Source organism: Diceros bicornis, chromosome 34, assembly GCF_020826845.1.
Source record: "Diceros bicornis minor isolate mBicDic1 chromosome 34, mDicBic1.mat.cur, whole genome shotgun sequence".
Classification (NCBI taxonomy): domain Eukaryota; kingdom Metazoa; phylum Chordata; class Mammalia; order Perissodactyla; family Rhinocerotidae; genus Diceros; species Diceros bicornis.
In genome coordinates, this window is record NC_080773.1 from 32,565,964 (window position 1) to 32,584,548 (window position 18,585).

Below are 18,585 nucleotides of genomic sequence, written 5' to 3' on the forward strand. Positions count from 1 at the left end.
CATCTGGAATACTGACAATGTTCTTCTTGACGTCCATTTGTTGACTCATAAGTCCATTTGTTATTACTAGTAAATAATACATTTATATTAATAAGCTATGTTTACTTTCCATACAATTTAGTGAGGTGGGATTGAAGTAGGGTGGAGAAACCCATAGCTTTCACTTGACACTGAATATCAACCAAAGTTGCTCTTGATCTCTTATAGCAAATACTTCATGTATTGGCATTGAGATTCCTTCAAAATATGATTACCATCTGTCTGATGAGCCTCATTTGAGTCCAAACAGACAATGAGCTACTTCCCAGGTGAGAAACTGTGTCTCTGAACAAACACTTGTCCCAATATCACAGGATACATAATCAATGGTTTAAAATTGGTTCATGTGAAATTTAGAACCCTTCGTGTCCCATGAATCTGAATTAGAATGGAGTCCCCCAGTGCAGACGTGGGGGTTATTTCAGAGATCGGGTTCAACCCCATTAAATATTAGTGTGGTGATCACACAAGGTCTTGGTTCCAGTTTGAACCATAATTGGGAAGCCTGGTCTTATCTTTGTCCCCAATGAGGGGGAATTGGAGAAAGTGCACAAGGGAAAAGTGGCTTCTTTTTCCTGTGGGATTTCTACGTCAGAAGTTCTCATAGATGACATTCTGTGAATATGCTCTCTCTGACCTTGTTATCACCTCACGTGAGTAAAAAAGAAACAAAAAACTATAAAACAGTCAGAAAACAACCAATGAAATGGCAGTAGTAAGTCCTTACATATCAATAATTGCCTTCAATGTAAATGTATTATTAGAGGACATAGAGTGGCTGAATGGCTTCTTCTATAGCATACCCATATTCTTGCCTCAAAAATTCATTCAAATTCATCTTTAATTTTCAGATATGTAAACACATGCTTAATTTAAGTAAGTCCTCTGTTTGCCTGCCATTCTTTTTCCACGGATTTGATAACCCCCATTCATGAGTCTGTAGATTGTCTTTGTAGCACTGCCCATCATTATTAGGACTCCTCTTTGCTGCCCATGTTTATTGGAAGACTTTCCAAATATCTGATTTTCTGTAGAGATTTTCTCCCAGGGCTGTGCTGGGAGTCAGGTATGATGAGGGGGATTCTTGCCGTTGCTTCTGCCCTGTGGCACCCACTCTCCCAAACTCAGGGTTGTGTCTGGCAAGGATGAGTCCAGTGCAAACCTCACAGTGACACATGGGACAGGGGTCCATGTCTGCCTATACTGCAGTGAATCTGTTTCGTGCACATGCAGGAGAGGTGGTTCAATGCTGACCATGGGCTGAGGCCAGTGGGCAGAAATATCCCAGTGCCATCCACAAAAACTGGGGAGGGGGCAACACATATTCCAGACTCCCTCCAGAGCCCTGATCCCTTCCTTGCCTGTGAGGATCCTGGCAGTCTTGTCCTGTGTCCACACAAAGTGGAAACCCCCTCTCTAATTACCCCTTGCACGTCCTGGGCACCAACGGCCACTCAGCTTTGGTGTTATTTATCTGTCGTGGTTCCCTTTCGATGTTGAGAACATTCATTTCTCCTATTCTGCATTTGGCTGTGGCTACATATTTCAGAACTATTATAAATAGCATTGCTCAGTGTTTAGGAGCCGGCTAGGGCTCATGAGTGGGCACATCAGTCATCCAATTTGACTGTGGAGTTGGGCACCATGATCCTCTCATGCATCAACTCCCATGTGTCTTAATCTGGTCTGGAAATTAACACAGATTGAGCCTTGTCCATGAAGTGGGCAACACTGACTCCCATACCAACTCTGAGCAGTGATGTTCATTATAAATTGCTCCAAATTGGGAAACTGAGGCACAAAGATTGGACTTAACTACCCGAAGTCACACAGGCAGTGGACAATGGATGAATATTTAAATAAAAGTCAGCTTTCCCTTAAATTCAGAGCTCTAACCCAACTCACTGAACCCTAAAGCTGGAAGGCAGGAGCATAGGATGAGGAGGAGATATCTGAAAAACGAAACGAGAGGCACTGAAGAGAAAGAAATTACTCAGAGGTTTGTTTCCAGGAAGCTGGGGTGGATGGTGTTGCAATATTCAAAGGAAGTCCATGAAGCGCAATGTTTGGTATAAAGAAAACTCACCATCTGAGGCCAAGAGCAGAGTCATGTTTTCTCCCCACATTTCCCTGTTTTTCTCCTTTGTGCTAATTGTCACAGTGAAGCTGAACTTGACCTGTACAGTTAGATGTTAAACGTGTGTCTGCTGCTCTGAGCTCTGCAGTGCATGCAACACTGCACGTGTGTTACTGCATTTTTCTGCTGCTGAGAGGAGCAAGTTAAGACACAGACATGCATAACTTACAGCCAACATTCCTTTTCTTAAATATATGTTGGTAAAATATATTTTTTAAAGGTAAAATTGTTACCATCATACAGATATAAAATAAACACAAGTTACCATGTTTATTTAACTCATTATTAATACGAGAACTTGAAAGATGTTACAGCCAGTTTACAGAAGAATCCAACGAGCAGGCACATTGATAGATCAAGAATGTTGAATGGAATTCCCAAATGCAGCTCAAAGGTTCCTTCCACGTGCTATCGCCACCTCCTGGAATTCTCTATCTCTCTCCCATTTGTCTGAGGTAGGAAGCCCCTTTCAACCTTCAGCTCTCTCCTCAAATGTCATCTCATCAAACCAAGGTCTTCCATCATGTCCTAGACGAGTTTTCATCTCCTGTCATCTCCTGCCGTACCTCCATGGGGTGTACTTCCTAACGCATTACTTAACATGTAATTATGTACTTGTTAATTATAAGGTTACTTTATGGATCATCCCCAAGACCATTTTATTACATATTCCTGAATTGTTTTAAATTATTTTATTATGTTGAGGATACTTGAGATCTAACCTCTTGACAAAATGTTAAGTGCACAACACAGTGTGGGTAAGTATACACACAATGTTGCACTGCATAGCTACAAAATAGCACAGAAGAGGTGAACATAAGATCCAAAATGGTGGTTATTTCACATTATGAGAAGTTCAGGGATGGCTGAGAGACCACACGAGTTGATATTATTATCGTAAATATCCTGCTTTTGGGTTCGGTGGTAATTTCACACTTTTTTCCTTGAAATAATTTCTCTGAGACTATTATTTGGCCATTACAATGTACCTTCAGCATCATATGTACATATATATGTACACGTGAGCATTCATATTTCATATATGCATGTGTCTATAGAGCCGTGCATGGCTTAATGATGGGCCTATATTCTGAGAAATGCATCATTAGGAGATTTCATCATTGTGTGAACATCACAGAGTGATTACACAAACCTAGATGGTGTAGCCTACTACACACCTAGGCTCTATGGTACTAAACTTATGGGATCACCATCGTATGTGGGGTCCATCGTTGACCCAAATGTCATTATGTGGCATGTGACTGTATATATATTCCCTGGGTTGTTTGGAAGTGAGAGAGATATCTGAGTTTTGACTCGTGAGTCAAGATAAATTTTACATAGAAATTTAATGGCTAGAATTTGCATTTTCTTTTCTGTGCTAAAAATGCAAAATAATTTTGCCTGATGCTTGGTGGGAATTTTTTTAAATTTTCAAATGTTACTCAATTTGCAATTAATACAGCTTTAAAAATAGTAGAATGAGCTTTTTTATCTAAAACATTTTATAACATTAACAGTAAATGTATGTTAATTTGGCAGAAGGATGTTCCATATTATAAATCGAATCATGGATATATCTCAAAAAGGCAGCAAGAGGTATTAATATCTTTATATTACTTTAGAGGTAAGAAAACTAAATTTGGGGCTGGCCTGGTGGCGCAGAGGTTAAGTGCGTGCATTCTGCTACGGCGGCCTGGCGTTCGCAGGTTCAGATCCTGGGCACGCACAGACGAACCACTTGTCAAGCAATGCTGTGGCGGCATCCCATATAAAGTAGAGGAAGATGGGCACGGATGGCTTAGCCCAGGGCCAATCGTCCTCAGCAAAAAGAGGAGGATTGGCATCAGATGTTAACTCAGGGCCGACCTTCCTCACAAAATAATAAATGAATAAATAAATGAACCCTCTTTGAAAAAAAAAAAAAAGAAAAGAATATTAAATTTGAAATTTGCGCATGAGGGATTGATCAGTGATAGAATTGAAGTCAGGCCTTCATTAGAGGCTGTATTGAACCGTGAACATTGTCTGTAATTTTTCCACAGTACCTCCCATATTTAAGGTGAGAAGAAGCTGGTTATCTTCCTGTGTGGTGGGGCACCTGTAAACTCTGCCAACTGTGAATTTAAGGCCATGGCAACCACATTCTGTTCATTTTCCAATTTTTCTCAGCTCCTGCTTCCTGTTCAACAGGAGTAGCACCATGTACCCCAAATTCATCAGCCTCCCGTGTCTTGGTAATTCTTGGAGGGAAGGAATGAGAGGGTTATGGTGGAAAACCCTGTCCTGAAGATGTCTGCTCTTCACAGCCCAGGGCTGGAGGGAGGAGATTGTGAGATGCTGAGTTCATCTGCTGTCTGAGCCCAGGCTGACCCGCCAAGGCTAATATCAAAGACAAGGCACCATTCCTAGGAGGGTGGGATTCATATGGGACAAATAATCTCTGATGTGGTTTTCCTTCCAGGATCCTGTCTGATCCAGAGGATCTGTGCATCTGTGGGTGAGTCCTCCCCCAGTCTCAGGTGGTTATTTTGGCCAGATACAAATGGTTGTCCTAAGTAAGAGGAATAGATCACAGGAGTGGGTGATGCAGATGACTCAGGAAGGCTGGACAGGGATGACTCAGGAAGGCTGGACAGGGATCACCCAGAAGCACAAGAAGTGGGGCTATCTAGTATACCCAGGCTCTGATTTTGTCCTAGAAAGCCTCTCTAGACACCCTCTGTGGAGCAAGCCAATCTCCTGAGGGAGACAGTGACGTTCAAAATCTGGAGTCTCTGGTGATGGGTTAGAATAATCTCCATGAGGAGGGAAGGACCAATGCTGGGCTACACAGAACCCTCTGAGGACCAAGAACTAACTCAGATTCTCCAGCCCATCCATGATGCTGAGACAAAGGGCATTCCTGCTGCCAGAGTCTGAGAAAGGACTGTTCCACAGGCAGTGTCTTCATAGACCTTGTGCCACATCCTGGTGGAGGAAATTATGTTTTCCAATAAGTTTCATATTTTTTTCTTATGTTGCTTGAATTCTTTAGATTTCACCCTTCTCTTGAGCACATATTTTTTGTTCTTGTGGAGAAATTTTAACAGAAACTTTGTTCCACATTTTATCAACCTTCTAAGCAAAATTCTTGTTCTTAGAAGATTTGTCATGCCCATGTAGGGATAGGCTGTGTTCTTGGCACCACACCAGGTCTCCCTGGGCATTCGGGATTCCAGTTTTGTGGAGAAATTTTGGAAGAAAGTAAAGGAGAAAAATCTTTCTGAGGACAGCGAGGGGAGGGGGATGCTCCCCATTTTCCTCTCTAAGGCTGTGCCTCCTTCTCTCCCAGGTGGACATGACAAGCCCCCCCTGTCAGCCTGGTCAAGCCCCGTGGTTCCCCTAGGGGGGACTGTGACTCTTAAGTGTCATTTCTGTCTTCTGTTTGGAATATTTAAAATATTAAAAATAGATCGAACCCACGTTACTGAGCTCCAAAGAGGTTTTTTCAAGAACAACTTCACCATGAGCCCTGTGACCATAGCACATGCAGGGATCTGTGGATGTTTTAGAACTCACAACACATCCTCTCTGTGTGTTCAGGACACTGTGACTGCCTGGAGGTCATGGTCACAGGTAGAATTCCAGCCAAACCGATGTCCACCCTGTGTCCAGATGGCCCTACCCAGAGTCCATATCCGAGTGGAGCCCTGAGAGTGGGGAGTGGATCTAAAGGTCACAGAGCTTAGAACCAACACAGAAGAGGTTGGGGGCCTTTAGCCAAGAGAGTCAGAAAAGCAGATGGAGGTGAGGCAGTGAGATCCAGGCTACAAAACTCATGAGGGAGAGGATGGAGAATGAAGCTCAGAGAAAATGCAGTAAGAAAGGCATAGGAAGGAACTGACAGCTTTGGGCTTGAGGGAGGTAGAAATCTCTCTGAAAGTATCAGGAGAAGGATGAGGAAGGTGCACATGGAAACTCACACTCTTTTTCTTCCCAGGTGTGTTCACAACTTTCCATCTGGGCCCACCAAGACTTCTTGTGCATTCAGGAGGGACTGTGACCCTGCGCTGTCACTCAGAACTGGCATTTGACACATTCATCCTTCTCAAGGAAAGGACACACTGCATTCTCAGCAATTTGTAGAGGAGCTTCCTGGTGGGCACACCCAAGATCTTTTCTCATTGGGCCTTATGACATCTGCCCATGTGGGACCTACAGATGCTATGGCTCTCTCAGTCACTCTTCCCATGAGTGTTTGGCCCCCAGTGACCCCCTGGATATAGTGATCACCGGGGAGTGTGGCCAACCCAGCCCCTGTTCTCTTTGTGCCCTGGAGCCTCAGCATTGTTGTGGTGTCGAGTACAATGTTAGCACAGGAGGAGAAAGACAGACGTACGGAGGTACAAACAAACACAGTGGAGAGAGCAGTGGGAGGTGGGGAGAAAAAAGGAGAAGAAACATGAATCTGTTATAACCCAAAGAGAAAAGAGATTAGACAGTGACAGAGGATGAGACAGAGGATGAGAAAGATGGACTAAGAAAGACTCCTGAGCCCATGGATAAGGGCTGTTCCCAGCTCAGGCACAGAATGACAGTGGGAGTTGGTTCCGCCTTTAACTCCACAGCCCCTGCCTCTGCTGTGAGGACTCAGTGACTCACCAGACAGCCCTGCATCAGGCCCTGAATGATCTGAAGAGACTGGGTCCCTGAGGTATTGATCACAACATGGTTTAATATGTTGTGCTGCACAAGAGGGAGGCATGGTCACCTCCAACCTTCACCACCTGGTGGTCACTTCCCACAGCTTGGGGTGCAGGGCCACACTGGCCACTCTCTGCGTAATGAGGTTCCTGCAGATCCTAAGGAGATTTTGACACTTTTTACCCATTTCTTTGTTCTGTGTCAAGGAGCCTGAGGACAATAACATGTTTTATGAGGATACTCGAAGTGGTTTATTGGTTGTATTTTGGAGAGAACCACACATCTCTTATGGCTTCTAGGAGCAGTAAGACACAGAGATAATGTCAGAAAGCAATAGATAATCAGGGAAAAGTAGAGTCCTAAAAATACACACACACACACACACACGCACACACACACACACAATCACTTAGCACTGCAGAGATAAAGGTGTGGTTGAGAGGCACTAGAAGACACACAGAGTGGGCACCCCAGAACGGGGACAGAGAATGCTTTGGCATGACCCAGGACAGTATGATAAGACTTGTTCTCTGAGAAAATGTCTCATTTTCTCCTAGGAATACACAAACAAGAGTCAGCAATATACAAAATGGGTAACGTATCATGACCATGCTGGTATGTTTTTTTTTAGAAATGCATGGTTGATTTCCTATTCAAAAATCAATCACTTCAAACATAAAAGAAGAAATAGAAAAATGATCATATCAACACATTCAAGGCTTCTGATAAAATACATCACCATTTATAATGAAAAAAAAGAAAACTCCTCAGAGATGAACGGGAATTTCCTATCATTCACTGAAGCATCTTTAAAAATCTACAATAGAAATAATTTTTACCCGTAAAATGTTGAAATCTTTCTGCCTGTGACTGAGAATGGGACAAGAATGTTCACTATGAACTTCTCTACTCAGCAGAGCTCTGGAAGAACCAACCAAACAAATAAAGCAAAAAAACAAAACAGAACAAAAAAAAAACATGCATGATAATCACTGAATAGATGGAATAAACTGTATTACTCACAGATTACAAAATTTTGTACATGGAAAATCCAAAATAATATAAACATCTATTATTCTAACTTGGAAAGAACTTATCCAAAGTCACTGGATACATAATCAATATATAAAGATCAGTTGCATTTCAGACTTCCAATTTTGGACAAAGAGGAAGTAGAGGTTTGTCTCCCTAACCCCCGTAAGGCACAGAAAACTCCTGGACCTTGTGTATACAACAAACATGAGAATACTCCAGAAAGTGGAGAGAAGGCAGCAGATGGGCTAAGACTGTTAGGACCCCAGGAGTGACACAGTGGGTGTCAAAGGAGCCATGTGGGGACCTGGACTGCACCCTCCACCTGACAATAAAGAGTCAGTAAGACAGAGACAAGAGGGTCAGAGTCAGTGGTAGGAAATGTGATGATGGAATCAAGAGGCTGCAGTGATGGAAGGAAGGGATCATGACCCAGTGCTGCAGGCATCTCTGGGAGCTGGGAAAGGTCAGGAAACTGATTCTCACTGCAGAGCCACCAAAAGCAGCCACCTCTGCTGACACTTCAACATTAGCCCAGGGAGACTGATTTTACACTTCAGATCTCCAGAAGAGTAAGATAATAAATTTGTGTTGTTTAAACCCATTAAGTTTGTGGTAATTTCTTAGAGCAGCAATTGGAAACTTAGGCAGCCACTTAAGCACTTTTAATTAATGTTTCCATGATATATTCATCCTTTTACTTTGCATCTGTCCAGATCATTGTATTAAAGTGACCCTCTGGTAGACTGCATAGAGTTGGGTCATACTTGTAGTTGTTAATCCAAGTTGGTAATCCTACGATCTCTGCCATTTGATTGTGCTTGCTCTGTTTATATTTAATGTAATTATTGGGGATTCTTTTCAGGTTCACCATTTATTGTTTGTTTTCTGCTTGTTCCCTCTGTTGTTTGTTCTTCTGTTTTCCCTTTCCTGCCTTCTTTTGGCTTTTTGGGATACTTTTGGCATTTCATTTTAATTTATCTATTGGAGTTTTAACTGTAAATTTTTGCATGTTGTTTCTTAAGTGGCTGTGGCAGGTAGTATAATATATACACCTAATTTCACAGGGTCCACATATAGTTAACACTTTATATCTTCAGGAGAAATGTAGAAGCCCTAACACCCTATAGATCCTTTCACCCCCATGCTTTTATGCTATAGCTGTTCTGTAGGTTACATCTGCACATGTTAAAAACCCACCAGACAACGTTAACAGTTTTGCTTTCGACAGCCAAACACACTTTAAAGAACGTAAGAGGATAAAAATATACTTATATTTACGTAGATATATACCATTTTTTACTCGTCCTTTATTCTTGAATTTCCAAATTTCCCTCTAGAATTATTTTCCTTTCTGCCGGAAGAACTTACCTTACTTCTTTTGGAGCTGGTCTGCTGGCAACAAATTATCTCAGTGTTCTTTCCTCTCAGAATCACTTTATTTCATTTCCATTCCTGAAGAATATGTCCAGAATTTCAAGATTGGCTCTTCTTCTCTCTCAGAACATTAACATCTTCAGACCGCGATGGTTTCTGATGTGAAATCTGTAATCATTCAAATACTTTTTCCTCTGTGTTTCATGGCATGTTTCTCTGGATGCTTTCAACTTTTTTTTTTTCCTTTTGCATTTTCAAAAATTTGATTATGATTATGATGTGAGTGGGCATGGTTTTTAAAACTTATCCTATTTTCATTCGATGAGCATCTTGAACGTGTATTTTTGTGACTTGCAACAAATCTCTGAAATGGCCAGCTACATATTTCGTCAAATATGTTTTCTTCTTTAATATCATCTCCTTTTGCTGTGAGATCAATGATACAAATTGTCTTACACATCCCTGAGTGTGTGTTCATCTTTTAAGATCTTTTTTGCCTTCAACCCATGCTCTCACCCAGTGCCTGGAGAAAGAATTCACAGTATGAGATGAAGGCTTCTGTCCAGGAAAGGAAGGGGCAAAGAGGAGGCAAAAATGACTCAGAGGTTTTGAAGGAGGGCGATGAAGAAAAAGATGGTGCTGACTTACAGAAACAAAGAAGTCAGTAAAGGGAAGTGTTAGTGGGGAAGAAAATCCACAATCCCAGGTCAGGAGGGAGGGCTGTGCTTTCTTCTGAGAAATGGTGATCAGTCTCCTAAGCATCTCCCCAGCCTCCTTCTCCCCCAGGGTCCTCCTCCCTGTGATGGCCCCACTGGCTCCGCCAGGCACCAAGGCAGAGAGTGGAACAGACTTCACTTCCTCACTCTCTTGTCCCTCAATTCCAATTATCAAATCAACACCACTATACCCCTTGAGTCCTCCTTCTTCTTCTTCTTCTTCTTCTTCTTCTTCTTCTTCTTCTTCTTCTTCTTCTTCTTCTTCTTCTTCTTCTTCTTCTTCTTCTTCTTCTTCTTCTTCTTCTTCTTCTTCTTCTTCTTCTTCTTCTTCCTCTTCCTCTTCCTCTTCCTCTTCCTCTTCCTCTTCCTCTTCCTCTTCTTCTTCTTCTTCTTCTTCTTCTTCTTCTTCTGAGGAAGATCAGCCCTGAGCTAACATCCCTGCCAATCCTCCTCTTTTTGCTGAGGAAGACCAGCCCTGAGCCAACGTCTATTGCCAATCCTCCTCCTTTTTCTCCCCAAAGCCTCAGTAGACAGCTGTATGTCATAGTTGCACATCTTTCTAGTTGCTGTATGTGGGACGCCGCCTCAGCACTGCTTAACAATCCGTACGTTGGTGCACGCCCAGGATTCGAACTCGGGCTGCCAGTAGCAGAGCATGCGCACTCAACCGCCAAGCCACGGGCCGGCCCGAGTCCTTCTTAACAATATCCTGATCCATCTCAAGTCTCATGGCATCTCATCTGTGTCATCACACCAGCCACCTTCCTGGTCCTCCAATCCAGGCTCCCACTCCTTCCTCCAGTTCATTCATCTCACTGCCTCCAAAGGACCCTGTTAATAATCCTGGCTGGTCTGATCCTGCCCTGCTCAAAACCCTTCCAACAGTTTCCCTCTTCAAAAAAGATACAAATTGCACCACCTGATGTTGAGGGCTGTGAATGATCAGGTCTGAGCTAAACTCACAGCCCCAGCAAACACAACTCTCCTCCTCAACCAAACTCATCACAGTTACCCCACCCCCCCCAAACACACACACAGACTGAGCTACATAACAGTTCTGTGCCTTCCCCAGTCTGCTCCCTCTGCCAGTCTGACCTAGTCCACTCCTTTCCAACCTGCCGGACCTAGAAGCTATCCTGTCTCATTCCACTCAACTGAAAATGTACTTTGTGTGATAGGTTTGTGTAAGGGTTACATGAGAAAATCACATAACTGAAAATACTGATCAACATACCACCCAGGGGTCAGATTGATGTTGGAGTTTTATTATCAATAGAGTTCATCATCAATAGAGCTTCTTGCATTACATTTTGACATGGTGGTAGTCTTTTTAAAACAGAAATCTGTTCATACTGTCTGTTGTTTAAAATCTTCCCATTGTATTCAAGATGAAATCCACAGTACTTGCATGGTGTTGAAGATCCTGTGTGACAAGGCCCAGCCTTCTTCTGATTGCTCTCAATTCTGAGAACAGCTCAGATCTTTCTGGGCAAGGATGACCCACCGCCACCTCTGGGCTAACCGTGCTCATGCCTTGGGTCACTCATTGCCCAAAAGATCCCTCACAGCCAAGACCTAGGTTGCCAGACATCTACCTGTTATTGAATTTCATTGTCCCCTGTTTTCTTCCAACTTGTATTAAAACAAGACTCTAACTTAACTGTTTGCCGCTAAATATCTGTTCTGTCTGTCTTCATTCATCTGAACCCATGAGTCCAGGGAAAGACTCTGTCAGCTTCACCAATGACTCTCCAGCACCCAGAACCATGACTGGACATGGGAACTGCTCGATAAATATTGACTGACTTCCCGGCTGATGAAGGAGAGGAAGAAAGTTAGCATTTACAGAAGCTCAGCAAAGGGAAGTGAGTTGCCCCAGGTCACAAAGCCTCTATAAGAGACAGAGTCAGAGTTGGAACTGAAATTGGGCTGGTCCTCTCCTGCCTTCTCCAAGCCTCATGTTCTGGGACAAGTGTCACTCTCTGGATTTGGGTTTGGCATGAGGTGTAGGCAGAGTGTGTGGGGTCTAGTGAGTACCAGATCTGCTATGGACGATCCCCAGACCTGCTGTCTCTTCAGAATCATCCCTCAGGGAGAGCAGAGTAAGGGCCTGGCAGGGGCTGTTCCCCTTCCCTTGAGGCCACAGATGAGGAACCTGTGACGTGTCACACACAGCCTGGACCTTCTCACACTCCATACGTCTGTCTGTCCTGCTGGGCTCTGTGGTCTTTTTAAGTCATCTGGACCAACCATGGGAGGCAGGGACAGGACACCTACTCTCACTGCCCTTCTCTGTCTTGGTGAGTTTTTGGGGAAAAGAGAAACATAGGATCTCCTCCCCTCCAGGTCTTAGTCCCTGAAAGACCCCAAGGCTCAAGAGGCTCAGTGAGAGAGAACTTTTGGGGGTGGGAGAGTGTTCTAGCCCCAGATCTGACCCCAGCGTTCAGGGGCTCAGACCAGGCCTGGAGCTTCTATGTGTGGGTGGGGGACATTCACTCACAGCAAACTCTCTTCCAGGGCTGTGTCAGGGCCCATGGGACTGTGTACAGGCAGGTGAGTCCTCCCCCACACCTCCTGCTTCAGACAAAGGAACTCCTCCCGGGAAGCTTGGTGGAAGTCAGAGGGTCTGGGCTAATGGGACCAGTCGGGAAGGGGCCTTGAGTGACAGTTGGGGAAGCTGAGGGGAGAAGGGCTCCCCTGACACTTCAGGTCTGATTCCTTTCCAGGATCCCTCCCCAAACCCTCCATCTGGGCTGACCCAGGACTGATGGTCACCACAGGGAGCCCTGTCACCATCTGGTGTCAGGGCTCTCTGCAGGCTGATATCTATCATCTGTATAAAGAGAGGGTCTCTAAACCCTTGGATACAGAGGCCTCACAGGATTCCAGCAACAAGGCCAGTTTCTACATCGAATCTATGAGCTCACACACTGCAGGGCTGTATCAGTGTGCATACAACACCAGCAGGAATGGCTGGTCACAGCGCAGTGACCCCCTTCCCCTGGTGGTGACAGGTAAGGGGGAGGAGCCAGGTCCTCTCCCACTGTGGGGTGATCCTCACAGGCAGAAGGGAACGGAGTGTGGACTCAGGGGACCTCAGCCCTCACAGTCCACACCTGGGGTATGTGGGCTGATGGTCCCCCCTTTAACACAGCTCCCTCCTTCTCCCTCAGGAGCGTACAGCGCACCCTCCCTCTCAGCCCACCCAGGACCTGTGGTGGCAAAAGGAGGGAACGTGTCCCTCTCCTGTAGCTCAGAGTCCACATTTGACACATTCTATCTGCTGAAGGAGGGAGGTGCTGACCCGACCAGACACATGGAATTGAGGAGCTATCTTGGGAGGTGGCAGGCTGTCTTCCCTGTGGGCCCCGTGAATGCCTCCCATGGGGGGACCTACAGATGCTATGCTTCTCCCAATACCTACCCCTATGTGTGGTCACACCCCAGCGACCCTCTGCATCTCGAGGTTACAGGTGAGGGCCCCCCTGACCCACCTCTTTCCTGGGACTCCAAAATTACTGACCTAATCTATGTGCTCAGCGGAGACCTGTGGGTGATGGGGGTCGGTGACTTCACCTCCTGGGGCCTGAACCACAGAGCAGGAAGTTTGAGGAGGGACCAGTGAGAACTCTCACTGCAGGCCTCAGTGGGCAATGTGGGCTGTGCGTCCTGTTCAATCCCACTCTCCCTTCTCTCCAGGCGTGTACAGGGAGCCCTCCCTCTCATCCCAGCCTGGCTCCTTGGTGCTCTCTGGAGACAGCCTGACCCTCCAGTGTCACTCTGAGGCCGGCTTTGACAGATTTGCTCTGAGCAAGGCCAAGGGGCTCACAACCCCACAGAGTCTTCATGGGCAGCACAACCCTGACTTCCCCCTGGGCCATGTGAATCACACCCATGGGGGCCAGTACAGATGCTACAGTGGACACCACCTCTCCTATGTGTGGTCGGCCCCCAGCGCCCCCCTGGACATCCTGATTGCGGGTGAGGAGCCCCATGTCCTGATTGTCAGCTCAGGGAGCTGGGCCTAGTGTCACCCCTGGTGGTGATGGGGTCCTGGAGAGGGTCTTCAAACAGAGGCTGAGATCGGGCAGTGGTCTAGGGAGAGGGAGTGAGAAAGGGGAAGTGAGGGGCAAGGAGATAAAAGAGACCCACCCTGAGGAACTGAGAGGAGCTGAGACGGGGTCACAGACAGAGTTCCTGGAGAGAGGACGGTGGTCCCTCAGCTAAGGCTCAAGGGCATGTGGGGAGAGGGCAGCTCTCTACACCTCACAACCTTCCTTTCCCCCAGGAATGTATGAGAAACCCTCCCTCTCTGTCCAGCCGGGGCCTTCAGTGTCCAGGGGAGAGAATGTGACCCTGCAGTGCCGCTCTGAGATCTGGTTGGATACCTTCCATCTGTCCAAGGAGGGATCATTTGCTCCTCTCCAGCACCTTCGTCTGCGGGACATGGCTGCACCCTTTCAGGCCAACTTCACCATCAGTCCTGTGACCTCAGACCACGAGGGAACCTACAGGTGCTACAGCTCACACAGCACCTCCCCCTACTTCTTGTCACTCCCCAGTGACCCCCTAGAGCTCCGGGTCTCAGGTGAGGAGCCCCATCCCTGTCCCCTCTGTCCCTACGATCTATTTGGGGCCCTCTCCTCCAGAAAGCTCTGGGCTGTGATGGGAGAGATGGGGGGCTGTGAGTGAGCAGCATCCAGAAGGGAATCTGCCTTTCAGAGTCCTTCCCACACGTGGCCACACCCTTCCCCCTCCCCTGGGTCTACAAGGTGTAAGCTGGGCTGAAGTAGGGTCTTGGGGCCACAGGGCAGACATAGGAGAAGAGTTTGACTGAGGTGGGGAGTCCAGTCCACCCAAGCCCCTCACTCTCAAGGCCCATATCAACAGCTGGTGAGTCACAGAGGCCCCTTTGCTCAGAGGGAGCACAGAACACACAGGAAAGATCTGCGAGTTCTCAGAGCAAGTGATGCCCCCTCAGATGCTCAAGGACAGGTTTGTGTCCCAGAGGGCTGGGGACTTGGGCAGAGATTCAGGCCGGAACCACAGGCCTCTGGGAAAGGGGTAATGCTTCCCTATATAAATTTACAAATTTATGTTATAATGATTTATGACTTAAAAATACACAATTCTGTTCCTGTTTTCCTTGGTATTAGATTAAATTTATACATTCACTGTGGAGAATAATTTCTTAGTCATATGAAGTTTTCTTAGATGTTTAAAAGGGAGGCATAAACTTAAAAGTTTATTAAATACTTCGGCCACCTTTTGAAAGTTTACTCATAAAATTGTCTACACTCACAGCTTAAGAATTGTTCAACTTCTTTATGAATTTATAAGTAAGATCTTTGATTTCTTTATAATTTCTAAATTATATTTAAGTATAGATAACAGTGATATGGGTTTGCTTATATTAATTTTATATCTTATTAGCTTACTACAGATTCTCCACCTTTCAATTGTCTTTCAGTCTGTCTCCTCTGATTTACTGATAAGAATCATATCAACCTCAAGAAAACTGAAATTTAACTTCTTTATTTCCAGATTGTGTACCCATTTTATTTGCATCAAATACCATATGATAATGATGACAAAGTAAAATGTTAAGAAGCACCTAAGTGTCACTTTAAGAAAACATCTTCATTTTTAGCCCAAATTATTTGAAGTCAAACATACCAAAAATCTAGATTTTATTTATATAACACTATCGACCTATGTCAGTCCTTTTTTTGTTACATTTAGGTTTTAATGGAAAAAAACTTTTCTTAACAGAAATTAACAAATTTTTTCTGGACTTTTGTACATATTCTCTTTTTTTCTCTTTACTTTTAAGCATGGTGAGATCCATTTAAAAGACTTTTTAGTAGCAAGCATTTGGATATTAATCGCATTGAATGATGTCTTTTTTTCATTCATGCTTTCTGATCTGTATAAGCTTATTTAGAATTTTTACATGGAAATGTATGATTAGAATTGATCTACAATTTGTTTTTTTTTTTATTTTCTTTAGGTTAAAATAGATTTGTAGGATTAAGTATTTTTGTGTGCTCACCCAATTTTATAATACCACTGATTTTCTTTGTTGCTTAAGCCGTTGAAGACCAGAACTGTGGAATTCCTTGGTTCTGGATATTGGATGTGGAGAGGGTAGAGGTTATTTCTTTTTCTTTTCTTTTCATATATTTAGTGTTTGTTGAGTGCTATTAACCATTACGTGTTTTTATTTTCAAAGAAGCTGGGATGTTCATACACGCTTGCAACACACTTTCTTACCTAGCATTTTCCACAAAATATTTAAAACATAAAATTGAATGAGCAGTCTTCTTCTCTTGAAATCTTATAGCAGTTTCTAGAGTTCTTCAAGAGACAGTGAAAGTTAGAGAGAGAGAGAATGATGAGGAGGAGGAGGAGGATGATGAGGATGTTGATGATGATGATAAAAATGATGGAGCCTCCCTCATCTGTCCTGTCATTTCTGGCCTGTCTTGAATGCATCATACCCCGAATCTCAGCTCCCCCTTCTCCTGTGGACCCTCCCTGTATCCCACAGACATGACTTTATTCCTATTGAAGAACAGACTGTGGTCTCTCTGGGGACCTGCTCTTCCTACAGCCTCTGATGTGCCTCGTCTGGGTCTTCATGTGGCTCCTCTCAGGCTCCTTCTCCTATTCAGGAATCATCTTAAATGTCATCTCCCAGTGTGACCTTCGCTGTGACCCTGTGTAGAGCATACATGCCTCCTTATTAAATAATTTACTTCTTGTAATTAGTCCAACCTACACTGTGTGGGTTGAATTTTCTCCCTTCTCGCATATGTATGACCCACCTCTCAACCATGGAGCCTGGGGCCTCAGTTGTTGAATAAATAGAAGCTCTCATATCTGGAAGAATGAGCTGACATGGTCCATATCCCAGAATGAACAGAGAGCATACAAGAATTTAATTATTTCTGTATTGGGAGACCACTTTTTGCAACAATCCTGAGCAATTGGGGCGCATCCAATTGTGACTCAGAAGCAAAGTCTAAATGGAAAAAACAAAGGGACACTGAAAGAATCCAATGAGAAGAGAGGGAATCTTTCTACAGTAGGGAAAGCGTTCATGAAGTGACTACATAACTGTTACATCATGAGAAACAGAAGGAATTATAAGAACACAGAGCCCAGGGGAAAAGCTTGAGTTACAACAACTTCTCATCCATTCCTCTTTTTTTTTTGGTTCTCAGAAGCAGCTGACACCATCAGCCCATCACAAAACAAGTCAGACTCCAAGAGTGGTGAGTAGGAGAAATTCTCAGTTATGGGGCTGGTGCAGATGATCATGTCCTGTCAAGGGGTGGTGGGTGCCTGGGTGGACCTCCAGGGATCCTGGGGTGATTTTGCTCTTCCCTGACCTCTGTGACCTCTTTATCCACAATTCTTATCCTCACATCCCCAAGACTACACAGTGGAGAATCTCATCCGGTTGGGCATGGCTGGCTTGATCCTGCTGGTCCTTGGGATTCTGCTATTTCAGGCTCGGCATAGCCTGAGAAGACCCCAAGGTACAGCCAGGAGTTAAACACAAGAGAGAACAATGCACCGTTCAGAGTGCTAGAGCATTGAAAATAAATCTTGTGTGCCCAGGAGGTTCTGGAAGAGCATCTGGATCTACGCTGTGTGAACTGTCTGCAGGTCATTGAGAGGTGGAGGAATCATTGTTCATGTGCAGGGACAATGTCTGGTCTCTCCTGCCATTAAACTGTGGAACTTTCCATCATAACCCTTGTTGAATTGTCTTGATGGTTTTGTAACTTTCCTCCTGTCTGTGAAATCAGCGTATATTCCACTTGGCGGTTTTGAGTCCACACCTCCTTACACTCTCATGCCGTGATACACTTTCATGTATTACGTATTTTTAAAAATTTCTAATTACCACATGTCTTGATGTGTATTAAGGAGTCTCCATTTCTTCATTCAGAGCATGCAATCTGTTTTAACGAATCAATAAATTTCCATAAGAAGGATTCTCGCTGAAAGAGAAATCCGGAATGAAGCCCTAACCCCCTCTCTGGAGACCACAAACACTTCACTTTTCATCAGATGCTACCTGTGTACTTTCTTCAGAAATATCATCACTTGGAATCAAGACATTCTTGTTTGGAGTGATAGCAAGGTTTTTACTGCTCTTGAAAAGCCCATTGTTAAAAATAACACTAATCCAAGGCTTTTTTCATTTCCTCTGGTGTATGTATTCCCTTCATGGCCAACATCAAGGTGCCAATATGAGATCCCCAATGTAGAGTTGTGAAGAGATGCACAGGATTGATTTTAGAAGACAGTCCAAGCCAATAGGACACCTTGAATTCCACTCTGACAGCCCCAAAATGCACCTGTTTCCTTGTATTTTATGTATAATGATCATTCCTATCACAATGTTGTGGCACAGTTTCAGTGAAATCGCAAGACAAAAATTCCAGCACATTCAGGTGAGATGCAAAGAGAAAAATGGTAATATCAGTTGTGGGAGAGAATAGTGAGCACAAGGAATTTTAATTCGTTACTTGTAGGAGTGCAAAGTACATCCATCAATTTAGAGAGTAGATTATTATACTTATC

General features: G+C 44.4%; 1 protein-coding gene across 2 annotated transcripts in view; it reads left to right on the forward strand.

Moving 5' to 3' along the window:
- The window catches only part of LOC131397409 (leukocyte immunoglobulin-like receptor subfamily A member 6), a 79,479-nt gene extending 61,730 nt beyond the window's left edge, over positions 1-17,749 (forward strand). Inside the window, exons 1-8 of one of the 2 annotated variants that reach the window (XM_058530258.1) lie at positions 12,015-12,287; positions 12,505-12,540; positions 12,714-13,001; positions 13,161-13,460; positions 13,687-13,968; positions 14,276-14,575; positions 17,214-17,264; positions 17,427-17,749. In XM_058530258.1, the coding sequence (XP_058386241.1) occupies positions 12,239-12,287; positions 12,505-12,540; positions 12,714-13,001; positions 13,161-13,460; positions 13,687-13,968; positions 14,276-14,575; positions 17,214-17,264; positions 17,427-17,548 (1,428 nt within the window). In that variant the 5' untranslated portion in view covers positions 12,015-12,238 and the 3' untranslated portion in view covers positions 17,549-17,749. Of the gene's footprint in view, positions 1-12,014; positions 12,288-12,504; positions 12,541-12,713; positions 13,002-13,160; positions 13,461-13,686; positions 13,969-14,275; positions 14,576-17,213 lie in introns of those variants that run through there. The other variant, XM_058530259.1, reaches the window with a different exon arrangement.
- The last annotated feature ends 836 nt before the right edge of the window (positions 17,750-18,585 follow it).